Source organism: Hydra vulgaris, chromosome 02 (genome assembly GCF_038396675.1).
Source record: "Hydra vulgaris chromosome 02, alternate assembly HydraT2T_AEP".
In the NCBI taxonomy this organism is placed as follows: Eukaryota; Metazoa; Cnidaria; class Hydrozoa; order Anthoathecata; family Hydridae; genus Hydra; species Hydra vulgaris.
In genome coordinates this window covers 60,463,377-60,485,816 of record NC_088921.1, presented here as the reverse complement: position 1 = coordinate 60,485,816, position 22,440 = coordinate 60,463,377, and the positions used below count along the sequence as shown (strand labels likewise).

Sequence of the window (22,440 nt, the reverse complement as noted above, 5' to 3'; positions counted from 1 at the left end):
GGAAGAAAGGTTTAAATAAGCTTAGGGTGGGTGGGAAAATTTCGCAATGGAAAACGTCCCCCTCCCCCTCCTTGCATTAAGGACTCGGCAGTGCGTCCGTTTACAAGGAAAACCAGTCAGAAAAAAGATATCGAATAAAAAGATAAGGATTTTAAAACTGCTACTCGACTAAATTGACTTTTAGTTGGTTAGTAGGAAATTTATTGTTGGTTAAATTGACTATTCGGTTTTTCAAAGTCGACTAATTTCGATTTTTGACTAGTCGACTTCTAGTCGATTTAGTCGAAGTCGATAATAACACTGATGATTTTTATATTACATACAGCTATGCGTATGTAATATAAAAATCACGCCTGTGAACAAAATTGCCTCCAAAATTTTTTTCCCTCTACCCCAAACGTGACGGCAACCTAATAATAATATTATTAGGTAATTACTATTACTAATAACTATTATTATAATTAATATTATTAGGCAGAGGTATATATTTAGTGGCTGGATAGCTCAGTTGGTCCATCTTATGGCTATTTGCTGTTTTAGACTTCTATGCTGTCTTTTTATGAAATCATTATCAAATTTTTCTTTACAAGCAATATCTAAATTGTTTGCTTCAAACATGTTTGCTTCATCATAAATTTGAATGAGAAATTGCTGCTCTAAATCATCAATGTCTTTCACTTCAGAAAAAGTTTAAAAATTATTGTATAATTTTACGTCTGCTTCACAATGTGATTCCTCCAAAAGTAAATTTGACTTGAACTTCAGGCAGGTTACAATTCATCTGCATTTTTCTCACAAACATTTTGTTCCGTACAATTATTTATGCCATCACATTTTCAATATTAAATGCAAGATATGAGCCAGACAATGTTGTGGATCTTTTAAGCCTAAACGTCCAGAGGTTTTCATCATATTCGCTGCACCATCATGCATAGTATGTATTCTTTAACAATGTCTTTGATAAATTTATGACAATTTTCACCTGTATGACTTTCTAAAGGCAAACAAACCAGTGTAAAAAATTTTTTATGCCAGTTTTCATTAATAATGGAACACTTCAGACCCATATAATTAACTTTTTTGTACTTGTCAGTCAAACCATCAAATAAAATTGTTGCTGCATCAATATCTTAAAAACTTTCCAATACAGATCGCCATTAAGATTTACACATATCAGGTAATGCAACTTGACTCACAGCAGAACCTGTGGGAAGTTTTAACCCAACGTTTTTTTCGAAAAACTTTTTAAATTTGTAAAAAAACAAAGGACAAGATCACGGCTTAAATCATGTTTTGACGAACTAGCTACAGAGCTACTGCACCATCTACGTAAAAGTTGATCATTTTTCATTTCAACGGCCGGTTTGTCTGGTTGATATTTTGTGAACAAGAAATAGATGACTTTTAAAATTATTGCTTGATCTAAAAATTCTAACCTTGTGAATTTCGATAAATGTCCTGCACCTGAGGACTCGACTTTTTGTTTTTTTATCAAAAAAAAATTGGCTACAGTAATAATGTTTATCGTCGATAACTTTACAATTTTGTGTCAATATTTGACTATAGTATTTCCATACTAATGATGAATTTTTTTTTATTTAATGAGCTACACAGTTTAATGTTTAAGTATTTTAAAGAACTGTTAGGTGAAATACGAGATTCTTCTCTATCCATTACTAAGTAATACAAACTCCATTTGTGTTTAATTTAGCTAATTTAAGTTGAAAAATGTTAAAGCGATAAAGAAAATTTATGAGCCAAGAATAAAAAACGCAGTATTTAAAATATGAAAGAAGTTGGGCGTTAAAATATGAAAACGATAAAATATGAAAGAAGTTAGGCGGACGTTGACGTAATTATATAAAGGAGGGGGTGGTTTGTTATTAATTCATCTTAGAGAGAACTTACATAGCAAATCGAAAAGCTACTCACACACACAAAAAAAGAGCTCCAAAATACTTGATGCTTTTAAGTTATACAAGAGGATTTTAAGTTATTAAACTCTTCTCTTTTTTTCCTGCCAAGAATAGTGACTTTTTTTTTTTTATTTACACTTTTGCCGATAAAAAAAAAAATTTACAGTCGTAACTTATAAAAAAATAATTACATGACCGGAACTAGAAGAAGACAAATTTAGTCTTATCATTAAGCCCCAAAAAATGCGTCATTACTAGACAAAATATAGTTTGACAGTAAAATATAGTTTCAATGTATATATCTCTTTGAAATTGGCTGCGGCTGAACATATTGTTTGATTGGCGGCTTAGTAGTCGCTAATAACGCAAAGTGGCGGCTGTAAAAAGTTAGTGCAAGTAGCGGCGGCTTCTCGCTCACGGCGGCGGCGTAGACCTCTAGTTGTGAGTTAAATATTATTAAAAGTAGTAAATTATCACTATAAAAATGCCGTAAAATAATAACAATTTGCATCACAAAGTAATTGCTTTTAATTCGGTTAACGTGTGTGTTTTTTTTTATTTGTTTGCCTGGGTTAAGAAAAAATGCCTTGATTGTTCAATTTGTCTACTTATTTAACGATCTACTTATTTAACGTTACAACGGGTTCAAATCCTGCCTCCGCAAACTCAGCGCTTGAGTAGTACTGCTGTACGCAAAAATTGTTGGTCAATAACGGATGCTACTTTGGATTAGTCTTAATGACTATTTGCGACTGTTCCTATGCTAAGCGCATATATCTTCGGATATACCATTTTATAGAAAAATATAGCATGAAAATTCAAAAAAAAAAAATAATAATAGTAAAATAAAATAAAATATAAATTTTTATTTACACATTACTTTACATATTACATATAAACCTTTAGCTTTCAAATTTTATTTAAAAATATTTTAATGTTCATAAGTTATGACCATGTAAACTCACATCCTCAATTTGCTGAGAGCGGAGTTTTTGCATTTTCATAACTTTTGAACATTTTAAGATTGTTATATGAACTTAAAACCTATTTATGAAATTAAATTTAGTTAATATGCTAAAATTTATAATAGTTGTATTTGTAATAAACTTGTTGCCCACACGATTGGGGTAGGGAAAGCGACCTTTTATGGGTATTTTTGTCCTCAGCCTCTAATCACCGCGATTTTTTCCAAAACATTCTCAATTGTGCGGCCGTGGCGCAGTGGTTAAAGCGCTTGCTTAATAAGCAGGAGATCCAGGTTCGAAACGAGCTCTAGGAAAATTTTCGCGTCACGGTAAAGAAGGCGTGAACTTCCTAGTTAAATGCACTTCCGCGGTGCTCTGTGACAAGACCGTTAGGACTTCTTCGGGCACCTAAAATAAAAAATTAAAAACAAAAAAAAAATTGATGTAAGCGTGAACATACTTAAGAGTGAACATAACTTAAACTGATAATAAATCAAAAGAGTGTCATATATCAAAAATCCTGCCTACGTTACTGACCCAACGTGAAACTTTTCTGTAAGTATAAAGTGTGGTAACCGTTCCTTTTTAGTGTTGTTTTGATTTTATAAGCATTATAGCCACGCATGAATCGCACCAATGCCATCCCATAGTGGTACAAATATAGCCAATCTGCAATTTCCATATATGACCAACATTTTTTTGTCGGGTAGGAGCAAAAAATTCAGGTAACAAAAGAAAATTTTCAGGTAACAAAAGAAAAAACTATGATAAGTAAAGCATATATTAGTTAAATCAAAACAAATAAAATTTTTTACAAAACATAACCGCCGGAAAATGAACAAGCGAATAGCTTTATTGTGATTTTTGAGTGATTTTTTTTCTCACATATTTGTTTCATTTCGTTTTTAAGGTCTTAAAAAGTTAAAATTTAGGTATTGAAGCTAATATATTTATGATAATTGGATTTGTAACATTGCAATTTTATTACAATTCTGCTATCTAGATATCGCTGCTTTGAAGCTATCGATAATACTACATGCTGTAACAAGTCCGAAAATGATGCCATAAACCTTACTGATTGTAGAAACAGTTTCAACAATACCTTTATGATTTAGTGTAATAATACTTTTTTACATCGAAGAAGACATTTCAAGAAATTGCAAATCACTTTTGAAAACCGTGTATTTATGTCTAATATCAGTGCATAAAGAAAAGGGATATAAGTTGATCAGCTGTTATATCCTTTGTTTCTGAAAGTATATTTTTACGGCATTTCTGTCCTTGCACTATTCTTTTGTAGATAAAAATGCCATCTTTTTTAACTGTTGTTTTTTCTGCTTTATTTATTAAAACAATTAAAACAATTAACAGATCTTTATTTCAATATTTTACTTTATATAAATATATAGGTAAATATTTTTTTTTATAAATATTTTATTTTATAATTACATGTTACTTTAGGGGAATGGCGACCATGATGGCATACTTAACTTTGAAGCCTAATTATTCAGTTTCCTGAAGACCAAGAAATTCTACACAGCAGCAGGGTAGAATTTCACGCATGCGCATAAGAGGTATTCCGTTTAATGTGTTTTTTTGAACCGAAATATTTTTAGTGAAGTAAAAGTTCCATATGTTGTAAAAAAACAACATTTTTTTTTTTTTCTTCATAAAAACAACAAATATGTTGTTTTAATGAAAAAAAAAGGTTTTTAATGCTTAACTCGTCAATATTGCAACACACCTAACTCGTCAGTATGCCATCTAAGGAAGAAGTCATCATTTTCATTCATTTAAACAAGTTTCATTTCATTCATTTAAACAAGTTATGTCTGCCTTATTAGATAAAATTAAAGTTTTAGTGTTCCACTAAATGCACAAAACTTGGAAATAAAATGAATGAAAATGTCATTTCTGCAGAGTTAATGATAAAACCACAATCTTATACATATAAAGGGGTTAAAAATACAACAGCACATTCCAAAATTGATTCTTATTTATTATAAAATCAATATTTTTCATAAAGGACGTATTTTTACTGAAACTAAGGTAAAGTCAGTATAGATATGTCGGTCTAATCACTTTTTTGCCATAACCAATAATTTATGAAAAAATGACCGGTATGCCATCCTAGGCGCCTCTTCCCTATATAAATATTATATGTAAATCTGAACTTTTTTTTGAAACTGGCTGAGCCCGTTTGTTAGACAGAACACACGTACAGCACAGCCTAAAGATATAATATAATTCTTTTCTTTAATTGAAGGGCTTATTGTGAAACAATGACAAGCCACAAAAACAAATATTTGAGAAAAATGACTTTTTAGTTTTATTTAAATCTATAAAATCAGTGCTTACAGTAAGATGATTTTATAATTATAGCTCCAATTTTAAGAATGATGCTTTATTATCTTTTTGGCTATTGCGTATACTATTTATGATTATAAAAATGATAATAACTCAAGTGTGGCTTGTCATTGTTTCACAATAAGCCCTTCAATTAATAATAAAACTTTAGCTTTTGATGAAGATGCTCTGTAATTCCATTTAGATTTATTTTCCAGTGCATCAATGGTTTAAGGTAACGTAGATTCTACAAATAAAATAAAAGGGGGTGAATCCTTAAAAGTACCAACTGGTTTTTTAAAAAAAAAGGTCCTCATAACTGCGATTGGTATAGTTGGTTTACAAAGTAGTCTGCAACTATAGTATTTATATAAGATAATAATACGTAATAATATAGTGTATAGTAGCTTTTTTAGCTAACAATCCTCGTAGCCAAATCGCTGTGTTTATTGTTACGAGCTGTCGCTAGCAAGTTGCTAGCTTATGTAGCTAGCAATCCTCGTGGCCAAATTGCTGTCTTTGTTCTTACAATTACCGCTAGCTTGTTGATAGCGAGTTTCCCATTGCGCAGTGAGCAAATTTTTCTTTAGATACATGAATTTTTTATTTCTGTTCATATATATATATATATATATATATATATATATATATATATATATATATATATATATATATATATATATATATATATATATATATATATATATACATATATATATATATATATATATATATATATAATATATATATATATATAGGGTAGATTAGGGTAATATGAGCACCTTAAGCAAAAATTGGAATAATTTCAAAAATAATTAAGCTGGATCCAAAATTTTTGTGAATAAACAATATTTAGGGATCCCTTCTCATGATCCACTTAGATATGGGCACCCGAAATTTTTTCTTAAAAACAAAGAGGTTTTAAAAGAGTCTTATAAAAGCTCATATTACCCAGACCACTTGGCAATATGAGCACTTTAAATTAGCTCACAAAAAAACATTAATTTTGTAAAAAAAATACCAACCTGACAATTAGAACTAATTTTTGGAATATAATGATTCGTTATTAACAAAACTTATCATTAAAAGATCAAATTTTAAGCCACTTTTTGGTGAAACAATACTACTATGTTTTCCGCAAGAAAAAAAAAAAATTAGTTCGTTATTTTTTCAATTTTATTAACTCAAACCTTTGAACGATAAAAATTCCATTTTTTTGAATTTAAATTACAGAAAAATATTTAGTATTTATAAAATATTAAAAAGTTTTACTATATTTTATTTTTATTCAAAAAATCAATTAAAATCACTGCTTTTTTAGGAATTTAAACTAGGTAATTTCAATAAAATCACTGGGTAATTTGAGTATGCCCATATTACAAAAAAATGGCATCTTTAAATAAAGTCAAAACTAAATGTTTCTATGCATTGTTTTTCAAGCCAAAAAGTATTGGATTTTTAGCTAACATATTTTTCTTTATAAAAAAATTAATTTTATTATTTTAGCACCAAAATTTCGCGCCACGGACTTATTCATGCGTGATGATATTATTTTAAAAACGCAAAAAATTTAACAGCGTTTTAATTAGATGATACCCGCTAATAACTGCATATAGATTTACGCTAATTGTACTGATTCCTGTAATCACCAAATAAAGTCGATTCAAAAAATACATAGCAACTTTAACTTCACTGCTTACATCTAAGAAATCTTTAAGTATGCTCATATTACCAAGGTGCTCATATTACCCTAATCTACCCTATATATATATATATATATATATATATATATATATATATATATATATATATATATATATATATATATATATATATGTATATATATATATATATATATATATATATATATATATATATATATATATATATATATATATATATATATATATATATATATATATATATATATATTTGTATATATAAATGAAAGCGTATTTAGAAAAATAGCAATTTTTTAAATATTTTATTCTTTATTGTAATAGAAACTTTAAGTTGAACTTATGAACTCTGAAGTAACGTTTAGCTTTTTAATAAGTCACCGTAAGCGCTTCAATGTAAACCAATTGCAATACACTAACGTAATCCACAAATAGTAATAAACCAATGTATATAAAAAGAATCGAAAGGATATCAAAGAATGCTATTTTATTTTATTATTCGATATTACTATTTATTTATCTTCATATTGTTTTTTTTCCATAAAAATACCATATTCCATCATCGTGCGTCATGTTTCATCATCGTGCGTCATGTTTTATCATCGTGCGTCATTTTACATGAATTTTCTCAACTTGGGTTGGGTTAATTTTAGTACTACTAAAATTAAAACTTTCCTGCATATTCCATAAAAATTATCTTATTGTTTATCAATTTTTTTGCAATGCTTTCTTTTATAATTTTTTTTCATTTTTATTTTTTTATGGTTGATGCACGGTAAAATTAGTTTGACTATACATTTCCGAAAAGTAGTATGAAACCTGCTGTAAATTATAGGATTTGCGATGCTGTTACACATTTGCAACATTGTTAAAATATCATATGAAATTTCAATTTTTTCTGACGGTGTAAAGTGGCTGAACATATACCACAAAAAAAATATGTTGACGGGAAAAAAACAGATTGAGAACACGAGGACAACAGTTATAACTAATTTTGTAGTTTTTTTATTTTTCATTAAGCAAGTTTTTAAAGTATTTCTTGTTGACATTAATAATGTAAAATTTTTTCTTAATTCTATCACAATCAGAGTGTACAATATTATCATTACTATTAATGGAATTCCAGTTTGCATCAAAAACATGGTTAAAACAAAGACAATATATTTATTTTGTTCCATGCACGTATAACATTTAAAAACATTATGTGTGCTGTTTTTTAATGTAACATTATATGAAACCAAACATATATTTCCATCAATCAAATAAACGCTTCCCAATCCAGATGCAAAAAACCATGTGCATGCAATTATCAATAGTATTAAACGATTTTGATATAAACGAGTTTTCAACGGCCATTTTACTGCAATAAATCGGTTAATCGAGACAGCAGTTAAAGTTAAAGGAGCAACTGTCATGCAAGTTATGCTTAAAAACGACAAAACTTTGCAACCGTTGTTTCCAATGTAGTAGAAATTAAAGTTAAATAACTCAAGTAAGCAATGGCTTGGTACAACAGCTGAATTTATAAAGTCTGTTAGTCCAAGGCTTATCATAAACATTTCAAATGGTTTTAAGTTCGACCGTTTTAATAGAAAAAAAAGTATTACGAAACTATTTCCAATTGTCCCAAGTAAAATAACAATAAATGATATCACAATGGTTGCCGCTCGGAGTCCTAACTCCTTATAAATATGTGGGTGTGAGAAGCTGGGAACATATGTTGAGATGTCCTCGTGTGAAATGTTGACTTTATTAACCATTATTTTCAGGTTTATTTTACACAATGATAATAAAAATCTTTTTTTACAAAAATAGAAATTTTAATAAATAATAAAATAAATATAAATAAAAATAAAATTTTTAATAAATAATGATCTGAAGTCTTACAAAATATTTTTACTTAAGCACACAACAAAAAAAAAACTGAAAAGTACACTCAACGCAAAAGAATCATTTTTATGTATGTACTGCGCTTTGACCAATTGACAACATAAAATTCTAAATATTACAAATGCATCAGTAACCAAATAATTTTTTCTTTTCAAACGCCGGGAATAACAATTTATTTAATTATAAATTTTATTTTATGAATGAATGCCGACGAAAAATCAAAATTAAGTTTTGTAAGTTTCTTTAAATTTTTTTCAATCTTTGTTTTTTCGATCTTTGTTTTTTTTTTTTGATTTTTGATCTCTGTAATCTATTTTTTTTTCTGTGAAATGAATTCCTTCAACTTTCCGTGAAATGAATTTCTTCAACTTCTTGGCAACCACTACATTTGTTATTTATCTATTGTAAAACTGCTTTTCTTGAAATTATTCGAAATTATTTTATATACAGATTTCTTTAACAATATATATATATATATATATATATATATATATATATATATATATATATATATATATGCAAGTATATATATATATACAAGTATATATATATATATATATATATATATATATATATATATATATATAATATATATATATATATATATATATATATATGTATATATATACATGTATATATATACATACATGTACATATGTATATATATGCAAACATTTATATATATATACACATACATTTATATATGTATATATATACATATATATATATATATATATATATATATATATATATATATATATATATATATAAATATATATATATATATACATATATATATATATATATATCTACTATAGCATATTTATATGAGCACTTGCTCACTATTTTTGCTTATCTAAATCGATACGGGTTTTTCAGAAAAAGAAGAAAAATCAAAGAGTAATTAATGAAAAGATTGCTACCCCATGCCAAACCCTCAGCCGATGTAGCAGCACTCCACTGCGAGTCATGCTATTTGTCAGTCGATGTATATATTAGTATATATGTATATATCTATATATATATATATATATATATATATATATATATGTTATATAAATGTATATATATATATATATATATATATATATATATAATACATATATATATATATATATATATATATATATATATATATATATATATATATATATATATATATTAGTGTTCTGTTCTTTTAAAAACATTGAGCACTCTATTTTGTAAAAAGCACTTTAAAATTATATATGCATATATATATATATATATATATATCTATATATATATATATATATATATATATATATATAAATATATATATATATATATATATATATATATATATATATATATATATATATATATATATATATATATATATATATATGTATATATGAAAACATAAGATTTTTTATTTTTGTGTTTCTGTTTCGGCCGTGGCACAAGTGGCTAGAGCGCTTGCTTCAATACCAAAAGATCCAGGATTCGAGGGAAGAAGTCGTGAACTTCCAAGTTAAATGCTTTTCCGCGGTGTTCTGTGCTAAGATCGTTAGAACTTCTTGGGGCACCTAAAAAACAAAAATAAAAAATAAAATTTAGAACTTTAGTTTTAGTTATTTATATTTTATAACCTTTAGTTTTACATATATATGTATACATATATATATATATATATATATATATATATATATATATATATATATATATATATATATATATATATATATATATATATGTATATATAAATTTCTGACTATATTCTAGGAATTAAACATATATATATTTATATATGTTTTATTTTTATAAAATTTAGACTTTTAGTTTTAGTCATGTATATATATATGTGTATAAATATATATATATATATATATATATATATATATATATATATACAAATGTATATATATATATATATATATATATATATATATATATATATATATATATAATATATATACATATATATAAATGTATATATATATATATATATATATATATACATATATATATATATATATATATATATATATATATATATATATATATATATATATATAAATATATATATATATACACACGCATATATATATATATATAAATTTCTGACCATAACCTTGGAGTTAAATGTATATATGTATTTATTTTCTAAAAAATTTAGACTTTTAGTTTTAGTTATATGTATATATATATATACAGTACTGGACATCGAACTAAGAATTTAATGCATTTTATAGTATTTTATAACAATTTTATTGCAATTCAACAATAAAAATAAAAGTTGAAAATAAAAATGTAAAAATTGGTTTAAATAAGTGAAAACCTTGAAAGAATTGTCAGAAATGCATAAATAAAATTGACTGATAAATAATATCTCCAAGGTAAACACAATATAAATACAGTTTTTGATGATAAACATAAAAACTCCTAATTCGCTGTCCAGTACTGTATATATATATATATATATATATATATATATATATATATATATATATATATATATATATATATATATATATATGTATATATATGTATATATATATATATATATATATATATATATATATATACATATATATAAATCTTGGAATGAAATATATATATATATATAATACTTAGTTTCTAAGATAGTATGTATGTATGTATGTATGTATGTATGTATGTATGTATGTATGTATGTATGTATGTATGTATGTATGTATGTATGTATGTATGTATGTATGTATGTATGTATGTATGTATGTATGTATGTATGTATGTATGTATGTATGTATGTATGTATGTATGTATGTATGTATGTATGTATGTATGTATGTATGTATGTATGTGTATATGTATGTACAATAGGGTGGAGTGAATTTTAGTTTTTTTTACAATTCGTTTAGCCTGGGTGTGCAAAAGTTGTCTATTCATTTCAGAAATACTCTGGAAAAATATCAATGCTCTAGGAAATTATCTTGAGGTTCCTCAAGACCTTTAAAATTTTAATGGGTCCCTAATATTATGTAAAAAAATTTTTTTCAAAAATATGTCATGTTGGGTCTCAAAAGAAGCAAAATTTTATAAAAATTTCAAAAATAACAATTATTTTATAAAAAAATTATTATTTAAGATTTTTTTGAAATTATAATTAAAAAAAATAAACTTTTTTTATTTTTAGTTTAAAAGGTCATTTTTTCTGCAATAAACTATAAAATAACAATTTTTTTTTAAAAATAATTGTTATTTTTGAAATTTTTATAAAATTTTGCTTCTTTTGAGACCCAACATGACATACTTTTAAAAAACTTTTTTTTACATAATATTAGGGACCCATTAAAATTTTAAAGGTCTTGAGGAACCTCAAGATAATTTCCTAGAGCATTGATATTTTTCCAGAGTATTTCTGAAATGAATAGACAAATTTTGCACACCCAGGCTAAACGAATTATAAAAAAAAACTAAAATTCACTCCACCCTAATGTACAATAGTAGCCGTAAAACAAAGGCAGGATACGATTCTTAAAACTATTCAACATATTGTAAATTTTTGGCGTTATTACCTTGAATGCAAATAATATATATATTTTTTTTCCATTTTTAAAGCTATTTTGATTTATTTTACCCGGTCAGGTTGCCATAGATATGGGTAGAAAGCAAGATATTACTAACTATATTCAAGGTAAAATACTTAATGGAAAAAGTTGTTGCTATTAGTTCGAAAAAATTTTAGAGAAATTTTTTGTTATGACTTTTTTATATTTGCAAGAAGACCAGCTAAAAATCTTCAGCACAATTGCAACCTAGGATTAATTTGTAAGTTTAAAAGACAAGAAACCGGAATGGTGAGAACGATTAACGTTTATAGACCAAAGTACGTTTTAACAAACTAGATGCACTAGTTTTTTTTGAAGACATGCGTAAAGCGCCTGAAACCGAAGTACACCATAAAAATAGTCAAACATCCTCCTTTAGTTATTGTTTGGGGAGCAATCACAGCAAAAAGTCAATGTGGCTTACACGTCAATGCAAAAAAGTAGCTATGTGAGTTGAAAGACAAAGTTAAACTGCATTTGGAAATTACCAAAACCAGCATATTTCAGTAAGATTTAGCTAAAATAGTAAAGAAGTGGTTTACTGATAATAATATTGAATTATATTCCAATTAGCCTTCAAATTCGTCCGATCTTAATGTTAGCGAGAATTTCCGAAATATTATGAAGCCGAAAATTGCAGCCCAGAAAAATTCTGAACAACATCACCAAAAGATTTTAAAAGAGGTATGGACTAATAAAATCATACCATAGTTTTATAAAACATTAGTGCATAGTATGCCAAGAAGAATACAAGCAGTTCTTGATAATAAGGAACATCCGACTAGGTATTGAAATATAAGATGCGAGTCATATAAACTGTATTTTTGCTATAATTTTATAAAGTTTTACAAAAATAGTGTTTTTAAAAGTATTTAATTGTTGATGCATATATTACAAGAAAAAAATTAATAATAATAGTAAAAACAAAAAAAATAAAAAAATAAAAAAACAAAGAACTAATTTACCAGTTATAACTATATCTACGAAAATCTTCCTATTTTTTCAGAAGACAATTTTTTTTAAACTTTACTTATGTATTTTGTAAATTGTAAAACGTATTGTGAAATACGATTGACGATTTGAAATATGTTAGTCGTTTTAAATTTTAATTCTCTCAAAGCCAATCTTTCTTATCATTCTTAAATTTGTATCTTTAAATATTAATAATATTTTTTTTAAAATTTTAAAATATTATTTTTTACTTTTTTATGATACAATTCTTGCGTAATATATAAAATGTGAATCGATTTAAAGTTCTTATGAATATAACGAATTCATTTCTTTGAAAAAAATAAATATTTTACAGTTGTTTAGAAAACTTTTATTTCTTCTCCATTTGCACGTTCAAATTATTGCCTATTTTTCGTTGTCGAGTAATGTTTAAATAAAACTTTCGTAGGGGGTGTAGTACCCTCTGCACCCCCTGTAAAGGAAAGCCCTGGTTATAATACAAGTAGGAATAATAGTAGTGATAATAAAAGTATGTACTATATAATGTATGTACTATATAATAATAATAGTAAAAGTATGTACTATATAATAATAATAGCAACAATAATAACAATAATAATAATAATAATAATAATAGTAATAATAACAACAATAACAACAATAATAATAACAAACAACAAAAAATTAATAGAGTCTTGGTATTAACCTTTTTTGATTTGTAAATTTTTTATAAATTATGTTTTTAGTAGAAATAGATTAAAGAATACCAGAAGTTATCCAGTGTTTAGAACGAAGTTTGATTTGTTTTTTGTTAATTCTTTGTATAGAGCAAATCGATCGATTACTTTTTCAAATGTTTTAAGGAAAAAATCTATAGATTCATTAATGTTTTCAACTTCATTTATGTGAGGTTTCTAGTTAATATCAGAAATTTCCTGGATAAAAATAAGGGAAACAAATTTCTTAAAGCTTCTTTTGAACGTTATTACTTTTTTAAGGGGTAGGTTATTAGGAATACAGACAAAATGTGTCATGTAGTCAGAGATCGAAGTTGTATTTGTAGTTGTAAATAACACATCGCTCAATAAGTCCGTAGGATAGCTAATAAAACAACAACATTTTGACATAATTTGATTTTATTCATCAACATAGTCTCCTTTTAAGGCGATACAGTCATTCCAGCGCTTCTCTAACTTTTCGATACCATGTTTGTAGAACGATTTATCTTTTCCTTCAAAATATGCTTCAGTTTCGGCGATGACCTCCTCATTCGATCCAAATCTCTTTCCCTGGAGCATCCTTTTGAGATCTGAAAACAGCCAATAATCGCTGGGGGCCAAATCAGGCGAGTATGGTGGATGGGGCAACAATTCGAAGTGTAATTCATTCATTTTTACCATTGTTTTCATTGACTTGTGACACGGTGCATTGTCTTGATGAAAGAGAATTTCTTTCTTCTTCATGTGCGGTCGCTTTTCGTCAATTACAGCCTTCAATCGTTCCAATAATGCCATGTAATATTCGCTGTTGATCGTTTTACCTTTCTCAAGATAATCAATGAACAACATACCATGGCTATCCCAAAATATGGAGGCCATAACCTTGCCAGCAGAAGTTTGAGCCTTTGGGCGCTTTGGGCGGCTTTCACCCGCTGGTGTCCACTCAGCCGACTGTCGATTTGACTCAGGAGTGAAATGGTGGATCCATGTTTCATCCATTGTGACGTAGCGACGCAAAAAATTCTTTTTATCTCGGTGAAATAGTGCCAGACATGCTTCAGAATCATCGATTCGTTGTTGTTTTTGGTCCGGTGTTAGCAAACGCGGCACCCATTTCGAACAAAGCTTTCTCATACCCAAATGTTCGTGTAATAATGTAAACACACTGCCTTCTGATATCTTTATGGCCTCGGCAATCTCCTTCAATTTCAATTTGCGGTCGGATAAGACGATTTTATGGATTTTTTTGATGTTTTCTTCAGTAACTGCCGAATTTGGGCGACCGGAGCGTTCAGCATCATCGGTGTTTGTACTCGATGCCTCAATGGAGAGGACCATTTGCCTCGATGGAGAGGAGTCCGAATAACACTTGTACCATTTGCCTCGATGGAGAAGAGTCCGAATAACACTTATCAAGCCATTGTTTGGTCTGCACCGTGTTTTTTCCCATCAAAAAGCAATGCTTAATGAGCACACGAAATTCTGATTTTTCCATTTTTTTCAATTCACAAAAGTTGATTCAATCGTTCACACACTAACTTGGTAAATAATGGTCCGATTGTCATAAAACTTTGACAGATATCGTTTGAAGGTTGGTACTTTCTAAAAACAATACGGATTCGGTATTTGTGTTGCCATCTATATGTCATCCTACGGACTTATTGAGCGATGTGTTATCATAATGAAATGAGTTCATGAAAGTGTTATCAATAATGATTTTTTGAGGATTTTTGTTAGGAAATAGGGAATGAGTGCATAAAGATTCAAAATAAATAGAAAAGTCTTGTGATTCTTTATATTTCAATAAATCTATGAGATAAATAAATGAGATTTCAATTGCTAGTTTCAATGATTTCATAACTGAAATGAGACAGATTGCATTTATAATGATTCCAACCTGGCAATTTATTGCTTTAATGATTTTTAAAAGTTTAGCTAAACTCTAAAATTATTTAGTGTTACTAAAAATATTTTGTGTCACTTTGAAAAAAAGAAGATTAAGCGAAAGACAACCAGTTCATCTCTATGACAACTACGAATTATGATATTTTGTTGTTTTAATTTTTCTTAGTGTTTTTTGATCTTACATAGAATGATTCAAAGAAAATTAAAGAATTTAGACTCCATTAACATACATAAAGTATCACTTGGTTCATTTAAAAAACTATTGCCAGATAATACTGAAAATCAATTAGTTAACGGGTGATGCGGAAGTTATCGGACAAATCCTAATTTCATTATTTGAGCATAATGATTAGTTTTTGTGGTTTTATGCGAAACACAAAATCGCTTCTAGTCATCGATGACGAAAAATACTTTTGTTTTGCAGGGCACAACAAGTCTGGAAATTCTGGATACTACACAAACAACAAAAAGACATGCCCAGAAAGTGTTCGTTTTATAGGAAAAGACAAATTTCCAAAAAAATTATTAATGTGGATAGCCATATCTGACCGTGGTATGTCCGAGCCATTGTTTCGCACTTCCAAGGCTGTAGCGATCAATTCATCAATCTACATTAAATGTTTAGAAAAACGACTTCTTCCATTTATTCACAAGTATCATGGAGACTTTAACTACTTATTTTGGCCAGATTTAGCAAGTTCTTATTATTCTAAAGATTCTCTAAATTGGATGGACCAATATGTCTATTACGTTGATAAAGAATCCAATCTCCCAAATGTGCCTCAAGCACGACCGATTGAAAATTTTTGGGGACATTTGGCACAGAAGGTTTACGAGGGAGATTGGCAAGCTTCAACAGAGCAAGTTTTGATTGATCGCATTAAACTAAAACTACAAAAAATTGATTTAAACTTTTTACAGTCGCATATGAAAGGTGTCAGAGCAAAATTGAGATTCATTGCAGATGGTGGTGTTTTTTCATATAAAATATAATATATTTTTATCAAAAGATAAATGCTTTATTTAAAAAAAATATAATAGTAGTTTGTTTTTTTATTTATAAATAAGTTATTGACGTTTTTATTTTGTCCGATAACTTCCGCACCACCCGTTAGCTACATAAAAGAAATAGATTTAGTTTATTATGGATTGTCCGTAACTTACATTCAACGAATTATCTTCCCGTATTTCGAAAAGTATAACATAATTCACCCATTTAATAAATATAATGGTGTTGCGTGAAGAGATTTTGTAAGTGTATTTGTTTGTAAGAGATATTCAGGCCTTTTAATAAGAAAGCCTCAAGGGTTGTTTTTAAATCAGGTTTATGGTTTAAACTGCAATTCTTTGAATACTTAATTCAATAATATAGAAATTGTTATAAAAAAAAGTTTGTATCTTATGAAATTTTTAACTTTGATGAATAAGGCATTACTGTACATAAACCTGTCAAAGTTATAATTAAAAAAAAAACAACATAAAAACATTGTGTTTTCTCTGTAACTTGTGGTGAATGGGGTGTAACAACCGCTGTTTGCGTTACGAACGTGGCTCGACAGTTTATTCCACCAATGATGATTTTTTAGAGAAAGCAAATGAAATTAGAGCTCATAGATCATGCTCTTATGAAAATGGAGGATTTTCTAAGATGGATTACCACTGAACTGTTCATAGAGTATATAAAACATTTTACAATGCACACTAGAGCTTCTATAAAAAAAAAATTATTTTAATTTTGTATAAATATAATACACATACAAAAAGCATTATTTTGTTAGATTTTGCAAAATTGAATAGTTATTATAACCTTACTTGATTGAAGTTTTTTTAACTTTTTATGATATAGAATATGAATCATGCTTGCGTGAGTATCCTTGAAAAAAAGCAACTAATGATCAACTTGGAGATAATTTCTTCAAGCCTATCATAAGGCTGCCTCGGCAGAAATCGCCTGTTCTGACTTTCGAACATATGGAATTTATCCATTATTTTGGGATATAATTCCAGACATTAAGTTTAACAAAAGATAATGCCATTTTACATAAACACGACAAAATTAAATTACAAGTTAATTCAAACTCAAGAAAAGGAGTCAATGTGTAAAATTTACAATTTGGGATTATTTGGACTGTTGTTCTTTTCAAAATACTGGTAAAGCAATATGTGATTTATGTGATTAGTGACAGCGTGTTTGGTTATATGATTGACTAGTGAAAGTTTGATTTTAGCTGTATTATATTATAAAATGTTTATCTTGCTAAACCTCTTAAAGATCTGTTTTGTTTATCATTATGTACTTTAAAAAAAATCTCATTTGCCCCGCATGGAGGGAAATGTCTACAGGATAGGTGTTGTCAATAAATGATCTCTGGTGACCAAAACACTTCAGTTTTGCAACTCATATTTTGTAAGGTTATAGTAGGATGGGAGAAAATTTTAAAATTATCAAGTTTTTTTTTAAGAGTTCTTTGGCGGCCTGTATTAGATAAATTAGTGCTTAAGTGTCTCATTTTGCCACTCGTTATATTAAGGGAAACTACCCCGTTAACACGTTCTATTTTATATTGTAGATTGTTACTAAAAAAGATAAATTATTCTTTCTACGAAGAAGTTTATTTCAATCAGTTGCTTATTACCAATCTTTTTTTCTTGTTATCTGCTGTTGGTTAGACAATTTGTTTCCATTGTATTGAGTATTAATATATGGTGTCCGTCAGCACAAGAGTTGAGACTAAACATTCTGTTCTTGGCCTGCCTGCAATTATGATAAAGATCAACTTTCTACATCTAGTGATGTTTGCAGAATGTATGACTACTATTTAAAGCATGAAAAATATGATTGTATCCAGAAGAAAGCGTCAGCTGTAGCCCAGCAAGTTCTAAGTATCTACAACACCGCGAGTCTCCCAACAGTTGACGAGAAAAATGCCGTCAAGCGTATAAATAAATTGATTGATAAAGTTAAGGATTTTTGGTAAATACCCCAGTTCCAAGAAGACATTCATCATTTAGCAAGACTGTTTGAAATCATAACAAACTGTATTTTATATATCTACTTGTAAATGTGTTGACAGCGGTGTACGAGAAAATTCACAATATATTTGTTCACTGTCGTATAAAATACCAAAAAACTAAACGGAAAATGTATATAAGGGCTATAGGCAAAAAGACTACAGCTAAGTTGCAGAAGCAGTCTAACGTTTGAAATTTGAACACAATTAGAAAATGACATAATAGACAAGTGAATTACATTTACAGCAATATGAGCAATGATGCTAATAATAATGATGGTGATGACGTAGAACTACAACTAAACTCGGGTGATAAAGTTCTTGACAAAAAAATATCCCTTGATAAAACTGATGATGGTATTTTAGCAGCCAGAAGCATAAAAGCAATATCCAAAATTTCGCGAAGCTCTAGACAGATACAAGATTAGTAACAGGAACGCTTGTTTTATAGTGAATGCAGTGCTAAATGATTGTCAGCAGAAACTGCAATAGATCCTGCAAAACTTAGACGCCAGATCCTTTGGCGACAAAAACAAGTTTCTATTAATTAAGCTCGAGCTGTAAGAATTAACTTGTATTGGATATGATGGGAAACAAGACGTAACTATTGTTGAGAAGTCTGGTGTACGTACTCTCGAGTCTCTAATAAAAAGAGAGAGCGGGGGGGGGGAGGAACGTTTATTAATATTTGGAAAACTTTCACACACCCCATAAGATTATTAAGAGCGCCCCCCCCCCCCGTTTATTAATTTTTACTTGTAATAAAAAAAAAGTCATTGAAAATCGGCCTTAAAAATTAGAAAAGAATTACTTCAGTCATTGATAAAAACAAAAACTTTCAGTGTAAACAGGCATTAAAAATTGCCAACGAGTAAATCTTGTTTTGTCGAAAATAAGCTATTAATTTATTTCTTACCAAAGTATAAAACTTATATCAGCATACTAAATCCTATTGACATTATTGTAAAACAGACTTAAGAAAATGCGCATTTGACCGCAAGCCACTGTAGATTTAAATAGTTTTATGCATGTTTTGCAAAAAATATTAGTTTGCATTTATAAACTGAAATTTTTTATAAAAAATACTTATATCGTAAAATAAAAAAATTCCCACCCCGCCTTTTATTCCCCCCCCCCCCCCATTGTTTATTAGATCTGGACTAAAATTCTCCCCCCTCTTCACTCTTTTTATTCCCCTCCTCCCCCTTGTATTAAAGACTCGAGAGTAGGAGCATAAAGGGAGAACATTTTCATATTCCATATAACTTTTTATAAAGTACGTTTCATTATATTGTTTCATTGAACTATAAATATCTAGAAGTTTAATATTTATGTTAACTTCAAATATGGCCTTTGTATCATAGAAAGTGCTCGATGAATTTCTAATACTTTTAGTTGAAAGCCTTTGAAGGGTAAGTATTTGCTGAAAAGTTGTAAGTACAAAACACCTGCTGTTTTAAATGTTTTTAAAATTTTTAAAACAACTAGCCCAAAAGCAACTTTCTTGACCATTTATTCGGTTTAGCAACTATTGCTAAATCAGATATGGTTTGAATTAATTATTGCTAAAAGCATCAAAGATTATCTTCTTGTAAATAATCTTACTTCACATTATCAATTTGGTTTTTACACCAGGATCCCACATGCTCACAAAGGAGGTAGCAATTTTAAATGAATGTAAATAACAAAAATCTATATTTGACTCTTTAACTTATTTTAAACTAATGTTCGAATTTCAACTCTATGGTATTAAATACAAACTATTTTAATTGGTTTAAAATTTTAGTAACAAATTGCTCTAAAGATGTGTGTGTTGGTACCTCATAATCTAAAAGCATTCTAGTAAAGAATGGAACAACTTAGAGAACTGTATTAGCTGTATTAGAACCTGTATTGTCTATAATGCTCTCGGGTGCCTAATAAAAGGGTGGGTGGGAATTTTTTACAGAACACAAATGAAAAATTTAATTCTAGTGTGGCATGTGGTCAAATATGCATTTTTAACAGCTGTTTCAATACAATTCAACAGAATTTAATATGCTTACATAAGTTTTATACTATGGTGAGAAATAAATAAAAATCTAAATTTTGACATATCAAAGTTTACGAGAGTTTGACGATTTTCAAAGCCTAATTACACTGAAAGTTCTTATTAGTTATTGACTTATTTTTTTTTGATTTGTTTTTTTTGTAGTTTAAGGTTGTTTTTTTTTTATAACAATAAACGAGGGGGGGGGGGGATGGTCTTTATAAGCATGGGGTCGAAAATTAATAAACGTTCCCTCCCCTGTATTAAGCATCTAAGAGTAATTGTACTATAATATTAATCATACTATACTTATATTAATTTTTATTAATGACATGTTTCTTGCAATGATGGAGATTGAGGCATTAAGCTGTTAGCAGATGAAATCAAGTTGTACCTATCGAGAAATGATTACAGCAATATTCATTTATTTACAAGACTTTAAAAAAGTCTCTGCATGGTATAGTAATTGGCAACTTAAAATACCAAGCAACCAACAAATCTTTTCATTTATGATATTTCAATTATGATCATTTTAGCACTTGTCAATTTTCAAGACTTAACTTGTCAATTTTTAAGACGTAAATTTAGTTTTAAAAAATATCTAATCGCTAATGCCAACTTTTTAGTAATGAAAGTACAAAATAAATCTGCATTCCGGCCTCCATTTTTTATTTCATAAACTAGCACTCCCATTGTTGAAGCTGCACAAATCAAACTAACATTCTTGCGACAATTTGCAGACGACTGTAAAATTGCTGGTGCTCCTCTTAGCAAATAACCATATGTGCTGTTGGTGGGCACATTAAATCCAGTTTCATCTATATAAATAAGTCTTTATTTGAAATTCCGTTAATTTCGCTTGCAATTGCATAGTGTGCATCAATAACTCGTTTTGAGTTTTGTTCATCTAGCACATGCACAACATTCTTTCTTGATAAATCCGAGCGTTTGAGTTTTCTTGAAATAGTAGGCTGAGACATGTTGAAGCCTGCTGTAGAAAGTTTTTCTTTTATTGCTTCTTGCGTACAAAGATTGTTTTCTTCTTCGCATAATTCAATAAAAAATTTTATTTGAGCGTTTATAGGTATTTTACCTCTTTTTTTATCAGAAAAAATTTCTGATAAAAAACGATAAAAAACGAATTCTTCCAGTTTAACTCAACGACAAGTTTTGAACAGTGCACTTAGATAAATTAGAGAAAGGGAAATGCTTGTTGTAGATTCATTTCTTTCAGCTATATGCTTAAGCATTTCAATGTGCTCTTTTGCAACATTTTCTTTTGTTTTACGATTAGCACTGCCATTTTCTCTTCCATCCATAGGGTAAATATTTGAGTATTAATTATAAATATAAATAATTAAATTTAAATCTAGATAAATGAAATTTATAAATAAACAATCCCTGAAAAATTCATAATGATAGCATGTATACTTTTCAAGATTTTTTTACCGGCGTGTTTAAAAAGCAAATTCTCAGAA

The 22,440-nt window shown here is 28.0% G+C and overlaps 2 protein-coding genes across 2 annotated transcripts; one reads left to right on the top strand and one right to left on the bottom strand.

Moving 5' to 3' along the window:
• Positions 1 to 7,235: 7,235 nt before the first annotated feature.
• LOC105847756 (kappa-type opioid receptor) lies at positions 7,236 to 9,247 on the bottom strand. Its single transcript, XM_065791588.1, has one exon. It carries the CDS (start codon positions 8,664 to 8,666, stop codon positions 7,605 to 7,607), a length of 1,062 nt encoding a protein of 353 aa, XP_065647660.1. The 5' UTR covers positions 8,667 to 9,247; the 3' UTR covers positions 7,236 to 7,604.
• Positions 9,248 to 16,267: 7,020 nt separating this feature from the next.
• LOC136076198 (uncharacterized) lies at positions 16,268 to 16,915 on the top strand. The gene has a single exon (XM_065789672.1). The coding sequence runs from the start codon at positions 16,268 to 16,270 to the stop codon at positions 16,913 to 16,915; it is 648 nt and encodes a 215-aa protein (XP_065645744.1).
• Positions 16,916 to 22,440: the final 5,525 nt, after the last annotated feature.